Source organism: Anabrus simplex, chromosome 2 (genome assembly GCF_040414725.1).
Source record: "Anabrus simplex isolate iqAnaSimp1 chromosome 2, ASM4041472v1, whole genome shotgun sequence".
NCBI lineage: Eukaryota > Metazoa > Arthropoda > Insecta > Orthoptera > Tettigoniidae > Anabrus > Anabrus simplex.
In genome coordinates this window covers 9811624-9827886 of record NC_090266.1, presented here as the reverse complement: position 1 = coordinate 9827886, position 16263 = coordinate 9811624, and the positions used below count along the sequence as shown (strand labels likewise).

At 40.3% G+C, this 16263-nt stretch overlaps 1 protein-coding gene across 3 annotated transcripts in view; it reads left to right on the top strand.

The window, feature by feature from the left end:
- Nucleotides 1-16263, top strand: part of LOC136863899 (mitochondrial potassium channel ATP-binding subunit) — a 789801-nt gene that overhangs the window by 266421 nt on the left and 507117 nt on the right. For all 3 annotated transcript variants that reach the window (XM_067140310.2, XM_068226044.1, XM_068226045.1), the window contains one exon: nucleotides 5920-6078. In XM_067140310.2, the coding sequence (XP_066996411.2) occupies nucleotides 5920-6078 (159 nt within the window). The remainder of the gene's footprint in view (nucleotides 1-5919; nucleotides 6079-16263) is intronic.

The following is a 16263-nucleotide window of genomic DNA, read 5'->3' as shown; positions in this document are numbered from 1 at the left end:
TATAGATGTCAGTTCCTGTTTAGTAGAAACATTAGCGGCCTGAATTTGTTCCGTAGTTATAGCCAAAACTCGCATTAAATCTTCCAAAGTGAGAGCTTTCACCTCTCCCTGTCCTTCTAACTGTTCACCTTGGGGACGCTCCCCACCTTCGTCTGACATTATATCAAATGAGAAAAGAGGGCCGATCAGCCTCTCATCCTATCGCACACGATTACGACAATTTTGGGTCTAGGCCCTATCATACGGTTATATCCTCGTTAATATTTTCTAGAATTTTTAAATTTCCAAATTCAAAACCAAACAATATTTTTCGCTTTCACATAGCGAATAATTTATATAACGTAATTCAAATTTGCATATTAATTGCCATCACGTGCTCATTATGAGTGAAATTCATATCATTAGTCACTCCAGACTATGACAACAACAACAACAATCGATAATACCATGACGAAAACCTTGAAGTCACCTGTCTTGAAATAATTTAAATTTAACTTACACAGTTCCATTATCTTTTTATTAATACTTGAATCTGGTTCTCAGTCACATTTTTACCAAATACAGTATTCCTAATAAATTTTGCCTATATAAAATTCCTGCCCATGGATAGTTACATTTATGTGGAGTCTCACTAAATCACAATAACTTTTAATTTCATAGAATAGAGAATTATTAATTTAATGAGCCTTTATAGCAATAAACTACTCTTGTATAATTATCAAGTCTAGCCCCGTTCGAAACTAACCTTACTTTAACATGAAATACTACTTGACATATCAAAAACCACTATTCAACCGTGATGCGGTCAAAATTTACTTAAATATCCCGATTGGGTTTACATTTAAGTTAAACAACTGGGCCTATTTATAATGAAATCGGGCACTGAGCTGGTCGCTAATGATATCGTAGCTAATACAACAACAAAAAAATTTCGGATGTTTTTTTTTTTTTTGCGTAAAAAAATAAAGTCACCCGTTGCTCAAACATGATGCAATAGGCCCTTTTACGTTGGGCGCCATTATGCACCCGCCCACCTCCTGAGTCCCAGACTAGCATTTATCTCAGGGGTGATCAGTTCGAAAACGAATAAAAAAAATTTTATATCAAAAAAATATATATATCGGCGCATCAAATGAACACAGGGATGAACGGGGCATGAAAATTTAAGGTTACGGGGGGCGACTCATTCATGGATACAAAATTCTGACTCCACAATAGGAATGGGAAGTGACAACTTAAATTCCATGGGCATACTAGACTAACTACAATGAAAAGATATGGAAGCTGTTTCCTATTGAAATTGCAATGAGGAGCAATTTATTCACTTATTTTGCATACTACACATGATGACAAATTTACATTGTGACACTTTAATCCTGAAAAATAAATGACATAATACTTGGATTTTACCTCACTACTCTGGTAGTGTAAAACATCTGGTGAATTCGTCCCAATTGGTTACTGGGGATCGAATTCACATCCGTATGATTGGACGTTTCACCGCTGGAGATATTCTTTCGGCGACGAAGGCACGACAGTAACTTTTTACTGTCGTCTCCTCGTTCCGTTTGGACATGAGACACTTCCGGTATGTACATTCTGGTGAGCCGGACACCCACCGTAGAAAATGTTATCGCCTCGAAAAAACGGGAATTTATAATACGGACAAACTCTAGCCTATTATTTCCAGATTCACAAACACACCAGGTAGAGTTCATTAACCCAAAAGCTACTTTAATATTTACACTTGTCAATACGGCAAGACGTACGGAAAGGTTCATTACTCTGCTCTGACCCTGCAAACATGTGCCGTCCGTGGGTTATTAACGGATCTACCGCTATCTCCCCGTGAAAACCCAACATCTGGTTCAGAGCAATTCGACACAGGATGACTGTCCCTAGCATATCCTCCTATTATTATTAGATAATATCATTACCATTCTTTATCTGATCATTAGCATATACTTTGACTACCATCAATTAATTTATTATTATCATTAATTTCAATTATAATCCGGTATTTGATTATTATCATTTGTCATCCGGGATGATTATATGCCAACCCTGCCGACGTTTCAAACGAGGGTCGTTCTTACTCCTAATTTATCCGCACAATATAATGATCAGCTTCCTCATAAATATTTTTATTATTATTATTATTATTATTATTATTATTATTATTATTATTATTATTATTATGATTATTAGTGTTAATAGTGGAAATCGTGATTATCGTAACCCGTAATCAACCTTGCTATAATACTTCAACTTCTCGCTCTTATTATTTTCATCAAAAAAAATAAAATAAAAAAAAGTACCTTCATTGGTTATTCTTCTTCTCCTTCTTCAAATATTTTATTTATTATTATTATTAGTTAAAAATCTCAAATCTTTCATTTCATCTCCCAACATCATTATTATGTCCAAAATATAAAAAAAATTATTCTTCAAAAAAAAAGTAGCTTAGTTTTTATTATTATTATTATTTTTTTTTTTAAAAAACTTAAATTCGCCTGTTACACGGTAGTTCGCTCTTAATATGTTTAACGCATAACCCCTTTTATAATTCCGATTTATCTTGGCACTAAGCACTCGATTTAAGACAAGATTCACTTGGAGTATGATTATTGTTATTATTATTATTATTATTAAAAATGGAAAGATGATATTTTAATATCCACTCTTTAGAATTTAGTCACATATGTTAAATCCCGTTATGAACCACTAAGATCTGCTTTATATTAGTCGGGACAACATGGTATTCGGGACCGTACCTTCAACTTCGTACTGCCGTTAATTTTATATGGGGACACCTGTCCTCCCAAGACACCTCTCACAACCTATGGCACATCGCGGCTGGGCAAATACCTCCAATGCCGGCGATTGCTAAACTATTCCTTCAAATTTGAAGTCCATTTCCTTTCATCGGAACTCTTCAAACATTTAATTCATAAAATAATCCTCGGTGCGTGGATTCTACCACTAAACACCGGCATATGCATTTATATCATCTTAGGCCTTGAGATTCATCTATTTCATCATTACAAACAATACGGCTCAATTTATTTCACGCCGGATATTCGTCCCTCATGACTTCCAACTCTAAATATGGGCTCAAATCATTCTGGGCTTTTAACATATCGTGACCATTCTAATTCACGTGCCTATATCGCTTTTAAACAAAATTTTAATGGTTAAATTAAAGTCCAAAAACGTAAAATCAAAAATTTACGTAAAATCAAACTGACTACGCGAATGAAAGTCTTTAACGCTACATGTCATCTCCACTTTGATTATTATATCTGCACTGGCTAACTCGCGAAGCACCGTCATTATTATTATTATGCTTTAACTTGCACACGCCCAAATATTATTAATATTATTATTTTACTTTCCTTTGTCGACTCACAAACATGATTATTATTAGTATTTTAATGACCTTCCGTACGCAACACAAATCTTCCATACTCTGGCTTTTTCATAATCTGGCTGTCTAATAGAAATTATTCCTAATTAAATTACAAATGATCACCTCAGTGATTGAAGATCAAATAAATGGGTTAGCACAAAAAAAGGAATTTAACACTTGAAATGAACTTAATTCAAAGTATTACAAACAGCATGCATTAATTGAAAGAATATATCCCATATTTACATTATATACAACAAACAAATGCTCAAATTAATTAATCTAACCCATTATTACGTTAATATAAATTAGTTCGTCCGTCTAACAAAAAAATAAAATCATGGACTCGGGAAGCGGACCATGTTAAGTAACCATAATTAATTTACACTGAACCCCGTTTAGTCGCGATAACATCCCCTAAATATCAAAATTGTGTACTCATTCCTGTGTAGAATTCCATTGTCTCGTAGCGGAGGAGATATAGGCTTTACGGCCCCATGGTGATTTACACGTCCATCATGTCGCACAATACAAATTTTACACAATAAAACACTTCTGGGTGACTACCCATGATTAATACCTTATTACACTAATTTACACACAAAAAAAAACTAATAACAAAAAAACACTTATAGGTGCTCCTAGACCCCTGACACTCGCACAATATATTCTTCATATACGCCCGAAACACACGTCGTGACACATTACGGCGAAATGTCGTTCATTTGAACCGGCGCGTATCGCGTCTTCAACCGGCACTTCCTGGTTTATTTTCAAGCCGTCTTGATCATCGCCTAGCTCCTATAATTCCCTGCTCGGATAGTTATTCACCGTCTATCTTGAGGTGTTTACTTCAGGCTCCGCACACTGCCTTCCAAAGGTACTATCGGCGTTCCGTTAGTTAGTTATTATTTAAACACATGACATTCATTAATTTCAACATACAATTGTACTGATTATACACACTCGGTACTATGGATAATTTCACTGTTCGTATTCATTCTCCTAATAATTCACGTACTTTCAGCTCTAACTGACTTCGAATACGTCCCGAGGTACTGACTTACAGAGTCAACGTGTCAGAGTCTCAACTACTTCATTACGACTGACACGACTGGTGACTGGTAAGAACTGAGTACTGGTAGGAACTGCTGTGATGTGAGGTCCGCTCGGTCACAACTGGTGACTTCAAACGACTGAGTACTGGTAAGAACTGCTGTGATGTGAGGTCCGCTTCTGGACTTTTATGGACGATATGATTTCCCGCCGGGGTCATCCGCGGTCAACTTCTGGAGAGGGGGGTTGGTTATCCTAAATCGGCATATGCAGGCGGAGTTGGATCTCTTGCTTTATCCTACTTAATACACTGGTGATACACATTCATGTGTCGTATTCTGAACTCATATCGTTCGGTGATCATGGAAATATCACTTAATTTCTGTCCTCCACCTTTCGCGCGCTAACTCGGCGTCCCTGATGGCGTGCTCATCTCGACCAATGGCGAGATAGCGTGGGTCATTTCCACGAATTCATTACTTTAATTTATTACGATTACCATTATTCAACATGGGAACGATATCACAAAAATCCCCTCTATTCAATCATGTGGTTGGAATAATTTAATTATTGTTATCGGAGAAGCTAACTGGAGTTCACTCTGAGTTTTTCTTATGTTGGTTCATCTGCGGCCTACGATAAATTTTCTCATTGGTCAACACCGCTTTGGTTAGTTTGAAATCTCTCCCTGTGAAACGTGGCCACACCAAATGCCTCGGGCGTGAAAATACCCGGTACGTCATATTCTCGGTATTGGCGATACACCTGCTCGGCCTTGGTCCGAAATATATACTCTTTCACTTCCTTGTAGTAATTATTCTGTTGTTGTGAGCTCTAGATTTTAATCCTCTTATCTTTTGACCAGGAAACCTTCTTCCCCTTGATGACAAGCTTACCGTGGCGCCGGACTGTCGCGATCATGTTGAAATTCTCCCGTCCACACAAAACTGACACTGTATTTATTTAATATTCCAATATATCTGTATTTCTCATATCAAAATCAAATCATGAAACTAGGGGATATCTCATCAGGGTACAATACGTCAGTCACAGTGTTAATGCAGTGACTTCAGGGTCTGCCAGATGAGCTTTCTCAAGTTGATGAATATTATGTGCAGGTTCTTTCTATTCTCTCTTTCTGTTTGAAAGGAGGATATCCCTAGAAGATCCACACTGATTCTCTGTTTTTTTTTTTTTTTTTTGTTAGTTGAAGAAGTCTCTTGTTAATAACTGTTTCCCATATTTAAAAAGGTGTGAAAAATTAGTTGTATTGGTCATTGGTGAAGACATTTACATTGCTACTAACAGGTAAAGAAAGGGAATCATTTATTTGAAGATGTTGATTTTCTGGTACATAACAAGGTTAATACAGTACCTCCTTCATCAGTTATTTTTTTTTTCTGATTACTGTCATTGTTTTAAAAAATGCAATAATCTTGTGCATTCAATTGCAGGCTGGCAAAGCCACATTGGTTAGTGACCAGGCTGTTGGTAGTATTCGAACAGTTAGAGCTTTTGCAATGGAAGAAGATGAATATGAAATGTTCTCTAGAGAGGTCAAGGAATCATGCCATCTCAATGAACGACTGGGACTTGGGATAGGTCTGTTTCAGGTGAGTTATTGTATTGTTGGTTATTTATATGGGACATACTGTTCCAGTGGTGGTGGAGGAAGTACAGGTGGAACGACTTACCAAGGGAGATGTTCAATAAACTTCCAATTTCTTTGAAATCATTTAAGAAAAGCCTACGAAAACAACAGATAGGGAATCTGCCATCTGGGTGACTGATTGATAGGTTGTTCTAGTTCTCTGGTGATATAGAAATGTGCAGAAGTACACTGACTGACAGTGACAATGCAACACCAAGGAGGAGTGGTTCGAAAGGGATGAAAGTTGGGGAAAAAACAGAGACGGCATGGACGAATAATTGATGTTTATTTCAAACCGATATGCAGGTTACACAATGCGCACGGCATCGACTCAGTAGGATGTAGGACCACCGCGAGCGGTGATGCATGCAGAAACACGTCGAGGTACAGAGTCAATAAGAGTGCGGATGGTGTCCTGAGGGATGGTTCTCCATTCTCTGTCAACCATTTGCCACAGTTGGTCATCCGTACGAGGCTGGGGCAGAGTTTGCAAACGGCGTCCAATGAGATCCCACAGGTGTTCGATTGGTGAGAGATCCGGAGAGTACGCTGGCCACGGAAGCATCTGTACACCTCGTAGAGCCTGTTGGGAGATGCGAGCAGTGTGTGGGCGGGCATTATCCTGCTGAAACAGAGCATTGGGCAGCCCCTGAAGGTACGGGAGTGCCACCGGCCGCAGCACATGCTGCACGTAGCGGTGGGCATTTAACGTGCCTTGAATACGCACTAGAGGTGACGTGGAATCATACGCAATAGCGCCCCAAACCATGATGCCGCGTTGTCTAGCGGTAGGGCGCTCCACAGTTACTGCTGGATTTGACCTTTCTCCACGCCGACGCCACACTCGTCTGCGGTGACTATCACTGACAGAACAGAAGCGTGACTCATCGGAGAACACGATGTTCCGCCATTCCCTCATCCAAGTCGCTCTAGCCCGGCACCATGCCAGGCGTGCACGTCTATGCTGTGGAGTCAATGGTAGTCTTCTGAGCGGACGCCGGGAGTGCAGGCCTCCTTCAACCAATCGACGGGAAATTGTTCTGGTCGATATTGGAACAGCCAGGGTGTCTTGCACATGCTGAAGAATGGCGGTTGAAGTGGCGTGCGGGGCTGCCACCGCTTGGCGGCGGATGCGCCGATCCTCGCGTGCTGACGTCACTCGGGCGCCGCCTGGACCCCTCGCACGTGCCACATGTCCCTGCGCCAACCATCTTTGCTACAGGGGCTGCACCGTGGACACATCCCTATGGGTATCGGCTGCGATTTGACGAAGCGACCAACCTGCCCTTCTCAGCCCGATCACCATACCCCTCGTAAAGTCGTCTGTCTGCTGGAAATGCCTCTGTTGACGGCGGCCTGGCATTCTTAGCTATACACGTGTCCTGTGGCACACGACAACACGTTCTACAATGACTGTCGGCTGAGAAATCATGGTACGAAGTGGGCCATTCGCCAACGCCGTGTCCCATTTATCGTTCGCTACGTGCACAGCACAGTGGCGCATTTCACATTATGAGCATACCTCAGTGACGTCAGTCTACCCTGCAATTGGCATAAAGTTCTGACCACTCCTTCTTGGTGTTGCATTTGCTCTGTCAGTCAGTGTACATCAACTCAGTAGTACAGAGGAATAGAAACTTACTCATTTCGCTGCTCACTAGTATATACAGAAATCTTATGTTTTTCATATAAGTTTTACTAAAGTGTGGACATAAATTTACACGTGTTTCGTTCAGTTCCCTACTTGTTTGATCATTGGCATTGTAACATTTCAGCTGCTTGGTCGCCAAGTGTTGTCAGTCCTAGTTGAGTTTTTATCACCAGCGTATTCTCCACATCACCAAGGATTTAGTAGACATGTGAAGAAAAATGCCATAGTGCATAAATCTTCCACCAGAGAGTATTACAAGTTTGAGTACTCAGTCATTCCTCGTGCATGCTTTGTGCCTAGTGAAGCAAGTCAGTTCCCGCTACTAGAAGCTTGTGAGCGGTCAGGAGACATGAATTAAATAACCTATTTCATTTACACAGTAGTATTGTGCATTTCATAGAGACAGAAGACACTCCATCATCAATGGTTCGTAAATGTGTTTGGAAGTCGGAAGGTTATGCCAGGGAATTAGAAAAGGTTAGATGGAATGCTGGTCAGAACTATACCAACAGAAGTGATCATATATAACCTCGAAATGTGTGTAATATGAGTTAATGTAAGTGTTGCACGGATGAGTTGGCCATGCAGTTAAGGGTGAGATAGTGGATTCGAACCCCAGTGTCGGCAGCCCTGAAGATGGGTTTTCTGTGGTGTCCCATTTTAGCAACAGGCAAATGCCATGGCCGATTTCTTCCCACTACTGGGCCTTTCCTCTCCCATCGTTGCCAAAAGACCTATCTGTGTCGGTGTGATGTAAAAAAAAAAAAAAAAAGGAAGAAAGTGTTGTGAACGTGTTACAAAGGATGTGCGACAAAAGAACTTTGACAGTTTCTGGAATATAGGAGATTTTAGTCAACAGAATTACTATCTGTGTGATTTAATACAGCAAGTACCTGTGAAGACTAGGCGACCACGCAACAACAGCAGACCTGCAAAAAGTGTCACGAATGTTTATGCTCTAAAAATGGATGACTATTCTGTTTTTGTGTATACAAATTTTTTACAGATATTTGCTATTTCACACGGCAGTGTCACTAAGCTATTAAATGGGTACATGGAGGGAAGATCACCTTGTGAAGACAGAAGAAGAAAGAAACCTAATCCCTCTAAAATAAGAGAACACATTATTGGAGGTATTTGTCAGCATATTGCATCATTCCTGTGTTACAATTCACACTATACAAGAGCGAATAACCCACACTATAAGTATCTGTCTGGTGATCTTGACATTCGCAAAATGTACCACTAGTACAAGGAAAAATGCCTTGAAAATAGTACAGAATGAGTCAAGGAATTCTTCTATTGCCATATCTTTAATAAACGTTTTAATCTGCATTTCATGTCACCAAAGAAAGATACTTGCAAACGTTGTGATCAATCAATAACATGTCCTGACTGACTGATTCATCAGCGCTGAGCCAAAACTATTGGACGTAAAGAAATTAAATTTTGGGGATGCATTTATATTCGAGTGTAGGTGCTCGCTAGGAGAGAATTTTTTGATATTCCTTCGCTAAAGGGAGTGAAAAGTGGGGTGAATTGTTTAAATGACTATATCTCAAAAACTTACAGACTTAAAAATTGGTATTTGGAATCTCCTTTAGAGGTAAAGAAACACATATTTTTTTTGGAAAATCCCATTAAGAGGGGTGAAAAAAGTGGTTGATTACCTTTTATGAGGATACTTATATCTCAAAAACTGAAGAAGTTACAGACATGAAAATTGGTATTTGGAATCTCCTTTAAAAATAAAGAAATATTTCTTTTGGTGGAAAATCCATTTAATGGGGGTGAACAGGGGTGACAAAGGGGGTGAATTTTTAAAAAGACTATATCTACAGTATATCTCAGGGAACATAACATGTTACAGACATGAAAATTGGTATTTTTAATCTCTTTTAAAAATGAACATGTTTTTTTTAGATATGATATAGTCTTTTGGGATTATGCCATGTCAAGAAAATAAGGTGAAATTCTTTACGTTTCGAAGAGAACTATGCTTTGCGTCATCAGAAGAAAATCTTGACTGTCCTTGAGAAAGGCTTCTAAAACAGGACCAACATTATTTTAGGATGTTTTAATGACTCAGCACATGTTAATCTCACTCAAGTGCTTATTTTATCTGAACAAGTGGATTTTGTGACAGTTCTTTTAATGTAATTTTAATTAAGAAGAAAGGTTCGCCCGAATGGGCATTAGATGGATCAGCAATAACATATATCCTAATCCCCCACTTTGTTGGTTTTTGTGGATTATACATTTTGAAAAGGACATGCCCCTTGAAGCTTACATCGATTTGTCAGCTGACAGATACTGACTTGGCCTATAAAATTCCAAGAATGACTTCCCTACACATACTAAGACACTTCTAACTTTACTCGTTCTTGTTACCATTGTTGATGCACTTGATTGTGGAGGGGGTGAAACATGAAAGCCCCAGAATATCTGAAGAAATCGTTTCCGAGAAAAAATTGTCCTTCCAGAAGGTCGATGAATAGAGCCACAAGTCTGAAAAATGTTCTTTTAGAGTTTTCCTTTTTGTACATGCCATATTCAGAAGAACACCATGAAATGCCGTCATTTCATCGACGGTAACATCGACCCAGTTCCACCATATGGAATGTTGCTGCAACAGCATACGTTTGGTAATACATTCTCTTGCATACCTGTTAGTTTCCTTACATATTTCGGAGAACAGTGAAACTGGGAACAGCAACAAAAAGAAATCCAAAGGAGTTACCGGCTTCTTTTCTGTAGTAGGAGGTATGTATACAATAGCACTGTTGTGAGAATACTTGGAAAAAACACGGTCATCTTCTTCATAAGCTTTCCATTCGTCACCCACTACATCAGCGCTTTCGCCACTATCTTCCATGTCATTTTCCTCCTCACTCGAAATATCATTCTCAGATTCAGGAATTCTAATGTCACCATCAGAATCCGTCAACAAATCATCGTCAATATCGGCACTGTCACATAACTGTTCGTAAATATCATCAGGCTCCATGCCGCAGCTGGTGGACGCCATGTTGATAACGAAAGTAAACACAGCTGTGACAGGGAGGAACTATCTCCAAAGAAATCACAATTCAGCTTAAAGGAATGAACAACAGATAGCAGTAGGCAAGAGAGAAATGCCAAGGCTGCGTAATGCGTAAAGCTCAGCGCCATTTCTGCTCCAGCATACGAAATATATAACTTGAGGACCGGAACTGAAAATTAACGATCTCGGACTCGATGTCAGACTGAGTCCAACATTGGACCCCAAAGGGTTAACAGAACTGATATCAATGTCAGTGTACAACATATGTTCCATGACATAACCTTACACATAATACGATCATTTGACTATGTAAATAATAGTAATACCAATACTAAATGGATGTAACGCTTCACAGCTATACATACAAGAAATGATAATAATAATAATAATCACAATCGTAAAATAATAATAATAATAATAATAATAATAATAATAATAATAATAATAATAATAATAATAATAAAAATAATAATAATAACAATAATGATATTCGAGCTCGATATCTACATTAGTTACCCATGGGTGAGAGAATATTGTTTTCAAGTTATACCTGTTATCGCACTTGCGTCAATATCCCCCCTAACTTGTCACACTCGTCGACGCTGCCTTGGTTGTAGGTTGTATCTTCTTTCTTCCTCGATGTCGCTCCTCCTCTTGACCAGCATGTGCCATATCAGGGGTTGGGGTTGCCTCGCTGCCAGCCTGTTCCTGGATGATAGTTGATGTGTCCTCTTCCCGATGTCATTAGTAGCCTCTTCTCCAGCCTTACTCTGTATGCGCAGCGGTTTGGTGATTCGCTGCAACTCTGATGCATGGACCTTGACAGGAGGGTTGGTCCCATGGCCCAGCTGTTTATCCACCTGGATGGGACCAACCCACTTAGGTGCGAGACCTGCGTGAAACCCTCCAGTCTTATTCCTGACTGGGTGATTACTTCGCAGCACTTCTTAGCCTGGTAGGAAGATCTGGGTCTCTTTGAAATCGTGAGCCTTGGCCTGGGTAAGGAATCTATTCTCGGCCAAAGCGTGCTTCTCCTTGATGTTCTGCTGCTACTGCTGCCATTCCGCCAGGGATACAGCTGCATCATCTTGACCCAAAATGAATCTCCCAATCCCCAGTGCTGTACAGCTGTCGACCAAGAAACAGCTCTGCTGGGGAATAGACGGTGACACGGTTGATGCGTCATCGCAGGGTGAAGAGTGACTGCAGTATCTGACGGTCCCACAGTTGATGTTATTTGTCTATCAGGTGGACTCACAGCATCCTTTTCAGTTCCTGGTTCCGTCGTTCCATCGAATTTGCCCTTGGATTGTAAATAGGAGTGGTCCAGTGCTCCACACCACATTCCGTCACCATTTGCTGCTACTTCCTCAATGTGAACTGACTCCCGTTTTCTGACGGAATGCACCGTGGATAACCATAACGGTTGAACACCTCGTCTTGTAGGAGGCTGGTGATGCGTCCTGTCATGGCTTCATTTATCGGAAAGGCCTCAACCCATCTTGGGAAAAGGTCAGTGATTACTAGGAGTCCTTTTTTACCCCGTGGTGTTCTAGGGCAATGACCCATCAAATTCAGGGCTATGACCTACCATGAGCGTTTGGCCGTCTTCCTCGTTGGCGGGAATCTGCCTTCCTGTTGCTCACCTTGGTGCAAGCACAGATGTAGCACCCCTTCACGTAGTCCAGGATGTCTTTCTGCATGTTGACCCAGAAGAATCTTCATTGGAGGGGCTGATAATGTCTCCTCGCCTCCTGGATGTCAAGCTTCCGTGCTGTTATGGAACTTCTCGAGGATGTCCACTACTGCAGGTGGGTTGGAGAGGTGCGACCTGTACATCAAGAGTCCTCCGTCAACCCGGAAGTTCTTCTAGCACATCTTGAATTCCCTCGGGACGAGTTGACTATCGGTGTTCTGTCTCCTAATCCACTGCGTCATGGTCCTACAGAGCTCGTCTTGTGTCTGCCGTTGTTTGATCACTCCCAGATCAAGTTCCTAATTGATGGTCATAAGGAGAGTTTCCTTAGGTTCACTCTTGAATTTTTGTGGGAACTCCCTCTCGACAATAGTGCTTCTAGCTTCAGGTTCCATCGCCGGGTGTGTAGATAAGTTGTCTGCTCCTATTATCGTCGGTCCTGGGACATCGAAATCAAATTCTGCGATTAACAGAGCCCATCGCATCAATTTAGATTTTCAGCCAGAGACCGAGTTCACCCATTTGAGAGCGGCGTTATCGTTGTAGATCTGGAACTTCCTTCCCTCCAAGTAGCCTTTGAATTTGCACATGGCCCACACCACGGCCAAGGCTTCCTTCTTGGCAGTACAGTAGCGTTGTTCTGTGGGAGATAGCTTCCTGCTAGCATACTCAGGGATGTCCCTTCCGCCGTTACTCCTCTCCTGGTGTAACACCGCTTCTAAGCCGGAGTCGCTGGCGTCCATCTGCAGGCACATCTTCCATTGAGGGTCGTAATGGGCTAGACCGGTAGCGTTGCATATCACAGCCTTAATGCCTTGGAATGTTGCCTCTTCCTTGCTGGTTCATCGGAACGGGCGGTTGTTATGGAGTAGATCGGTGAGTGGTATTGCCTTCTCTTCAAAGTGTGGCACGAAGCTGCTATACCATCCACACAAGCCAAGGAACTGCCATACTTGTCACTTGGTCCGCGGGCATTCAGCTTCTTCTATAGGTGGATTCTTCTCTGGTTGCCTTTCTAAGCCTTCAGAGGTTAGGTCATGGCCAAGGTATTCTATGTGGGACTGGGCGAAGTGGCACTTCTCCAGTTGACAAGTCAGTCCATGAATCTTCAGTCGTTCCAGCACTTTCCTCAGATGTACAAGGTGTTCTTGAAAATTCTTGCAGTGAATTAAAATGTCGTTGAGATACACTTAGCAAAAATCTCCGACATATCCTGATAATACCTTATCCATCAATCGCATGAAGGTGGCAGGAGCATTCTTCAATCCAAAAGTCATTACTGCAAACTGGTACAATCTTCTTGGAGTCATGAAGGCAGTCATTGGTCTAGAACTTCCCTCGACCTCCACCTGCCAGTATCCGGAGTTGAGATCCAGCGTGCTGAAAATTCTAGACCCACTTACTTGTTTCAGCGAGTCTTTCAGGTCAGGCATGGTGTTGGCATCACTAACGGCCTTTTCATTCAATCTGCGGAAGTCCACACACAATCAATACTCCCCATTCTTCTTCTCTTCTTCTTCTGCTTCTTCTCCTTCTGCTTCTTCAGTAGGAGGATAGGTGAAGCCCAACAGGATGTAGAGACCTTGCCCTTCCATCTCTTGAATCGTCTGCATTATGAAGTTGTGCTTATCCGGGTTGATTGGATATGGATGTTGCTTGATGGGTGAGGAAGCGCTGCATTAGTGGTGTGTGGTACTGTGGTAGTCTGTCCTATTTTATTGGTGATAACTTCCAGTAAGTCCTTCAAGGTATGTCTCAGCTCCTCTTCCTCACTCGGTCGAAGATGTGTTAACTGGATATCTCCCAGGTTTACATCAACTTCCGTATCATTGCGAGTCCGGAGATTTCCATCGTGATATACTAACAATTTGTTGGTTGTTTTGATCCATCTTTTCAATACAAATTACAGTTTGTGTTGCTAAGTTGTAATGTTACAACACTAATTTACTGGGACATGTTTCGCTTTTATTCACAAGCATCATCAGCCTATACAGTTGCCTCAAGGTTTGTCATATTTGGATTGTTGTTACAAATTTCATTACATTGAATGTAAATCTAATTTCAGTGATAACATTATTTAAAACATAAGAATAATATACACATTAGAAATTATGACAATATGATTTGCAGTGTTAAAATGGAGTAACTTTTAATTCTAAAACACATTGACGTCCAAAACACAGTTTTTACAATTTGAAAATTTGGCTAAAAATTGTTTGCAATGTTAAAATAAAATTGATACAACTATAATTTGGCATTAAAATTTGAGTCATAAATATAAATATTGGATGTTAATATATAGGAGCCATAGTTTCCATCGTGATATACTAACAATTTGTTGGTTGTTTTGTTTCTAGAATACAGTAACATTTCAGTATTGAGAATTTTAGTTAAGAATTTTGCTCTCTAAATAATAATATTTAAAAAGACTGTAATTTTGCATCATGCGTGATTAGAGTCATGATGATAATCTAGAATTAAAGTATTGGGTTCGTTGGAAAATGGCTTCTAGATTTGATGAGGCTTGCTGCTGCAGTTTGGCAATTTGATCAGAGGAAGTATTGACATATTCAATTCTTGTTTGTAGCGACCAGACTCTCCGTTGGAAGTTGATTGTTTTGATGTAAGTTATGGTTAAAAGGGGCTTCAATCCAAATTTTGAGTATCTGATTATGTTTCTTTCGATTTTTAGAATGGAAGAAGCATCTGGAACAAATGAAAATGAACTTGAGTAATATTGTGTGTGTATTGTGCTTGCAATGTGAGTGTTGATGTTGCATTACCACTTACCCCTTTGTCTGCTGCTACAGAATCTTGTGGACCTTATTGCGTTACTGTGACTATTGTCTGTTGTGGTTCTACTCCTTGTGTTGTACGTATGAAAGAGCTGTTGTGAATGGCGGGTAGGGGGTTGAGGGGAAGAGATGTTGGGCGGGGCGTTTGCTATTGACGTGCTATTTGGTAGGGAATTGTTATCTGTTGTCGAGGTGGGGGTAGAGGACGATCCTGCAGGCGGGGCGTTAAGCTTTGGCGTGTTATGTGGAGGGGGACTTTTTTGCGTTGCCGAAATGGTTTCAGTTGTGAGTGTATTTAGATTGAATATTTTAAAGAATTTGCTTTTATCTGATTTGAGATTTCGTAATAATGTTGGCAACTGCTCTATTAACGGACTTTTTATTTCGACCGCGTCATTCAAGTTTTTTCCTTTATTAAAGTATTGATCCAAATAAATATATATGTTTTCGAATTCTGTCATTAGCTTCCTCTTTTCGATTTCATTTCCATTTGTTCCAGATGCTTCTTCCATTCTAAAAATCGAAAGAAACATAATGAGATACTCAAAATTTGGATTGAAGCCCCCTTTAACCATAACTTACATCAAAACAATCAACTTCAACTTCACTGAACACAAATTCCACCCACCCATAAAAAATCTCACAAATACGACTTTTAATGAAATGGAATCTGTTATCTTGAGCAAGGGACCCAAGCACAATTGAGGTAACACATCAACCTTCCAGAACATTACACCCACTATCACTGAAATAGAAAACGCCATACAGAAAATCCCACACTAGCTACGAGATGAAGTCAGATATGATATTTAAAAAAGGCTCCCACAACATATCGACAGAATTCACAGTAACTTCCAAAACAATAACTCAGCCAATAAAACACACATAAACAAACTCAAAGATAAAATAAAACAGAATAATTTAGTTATAACATAAGCCGACAAAGGCAATACCACAGTCAT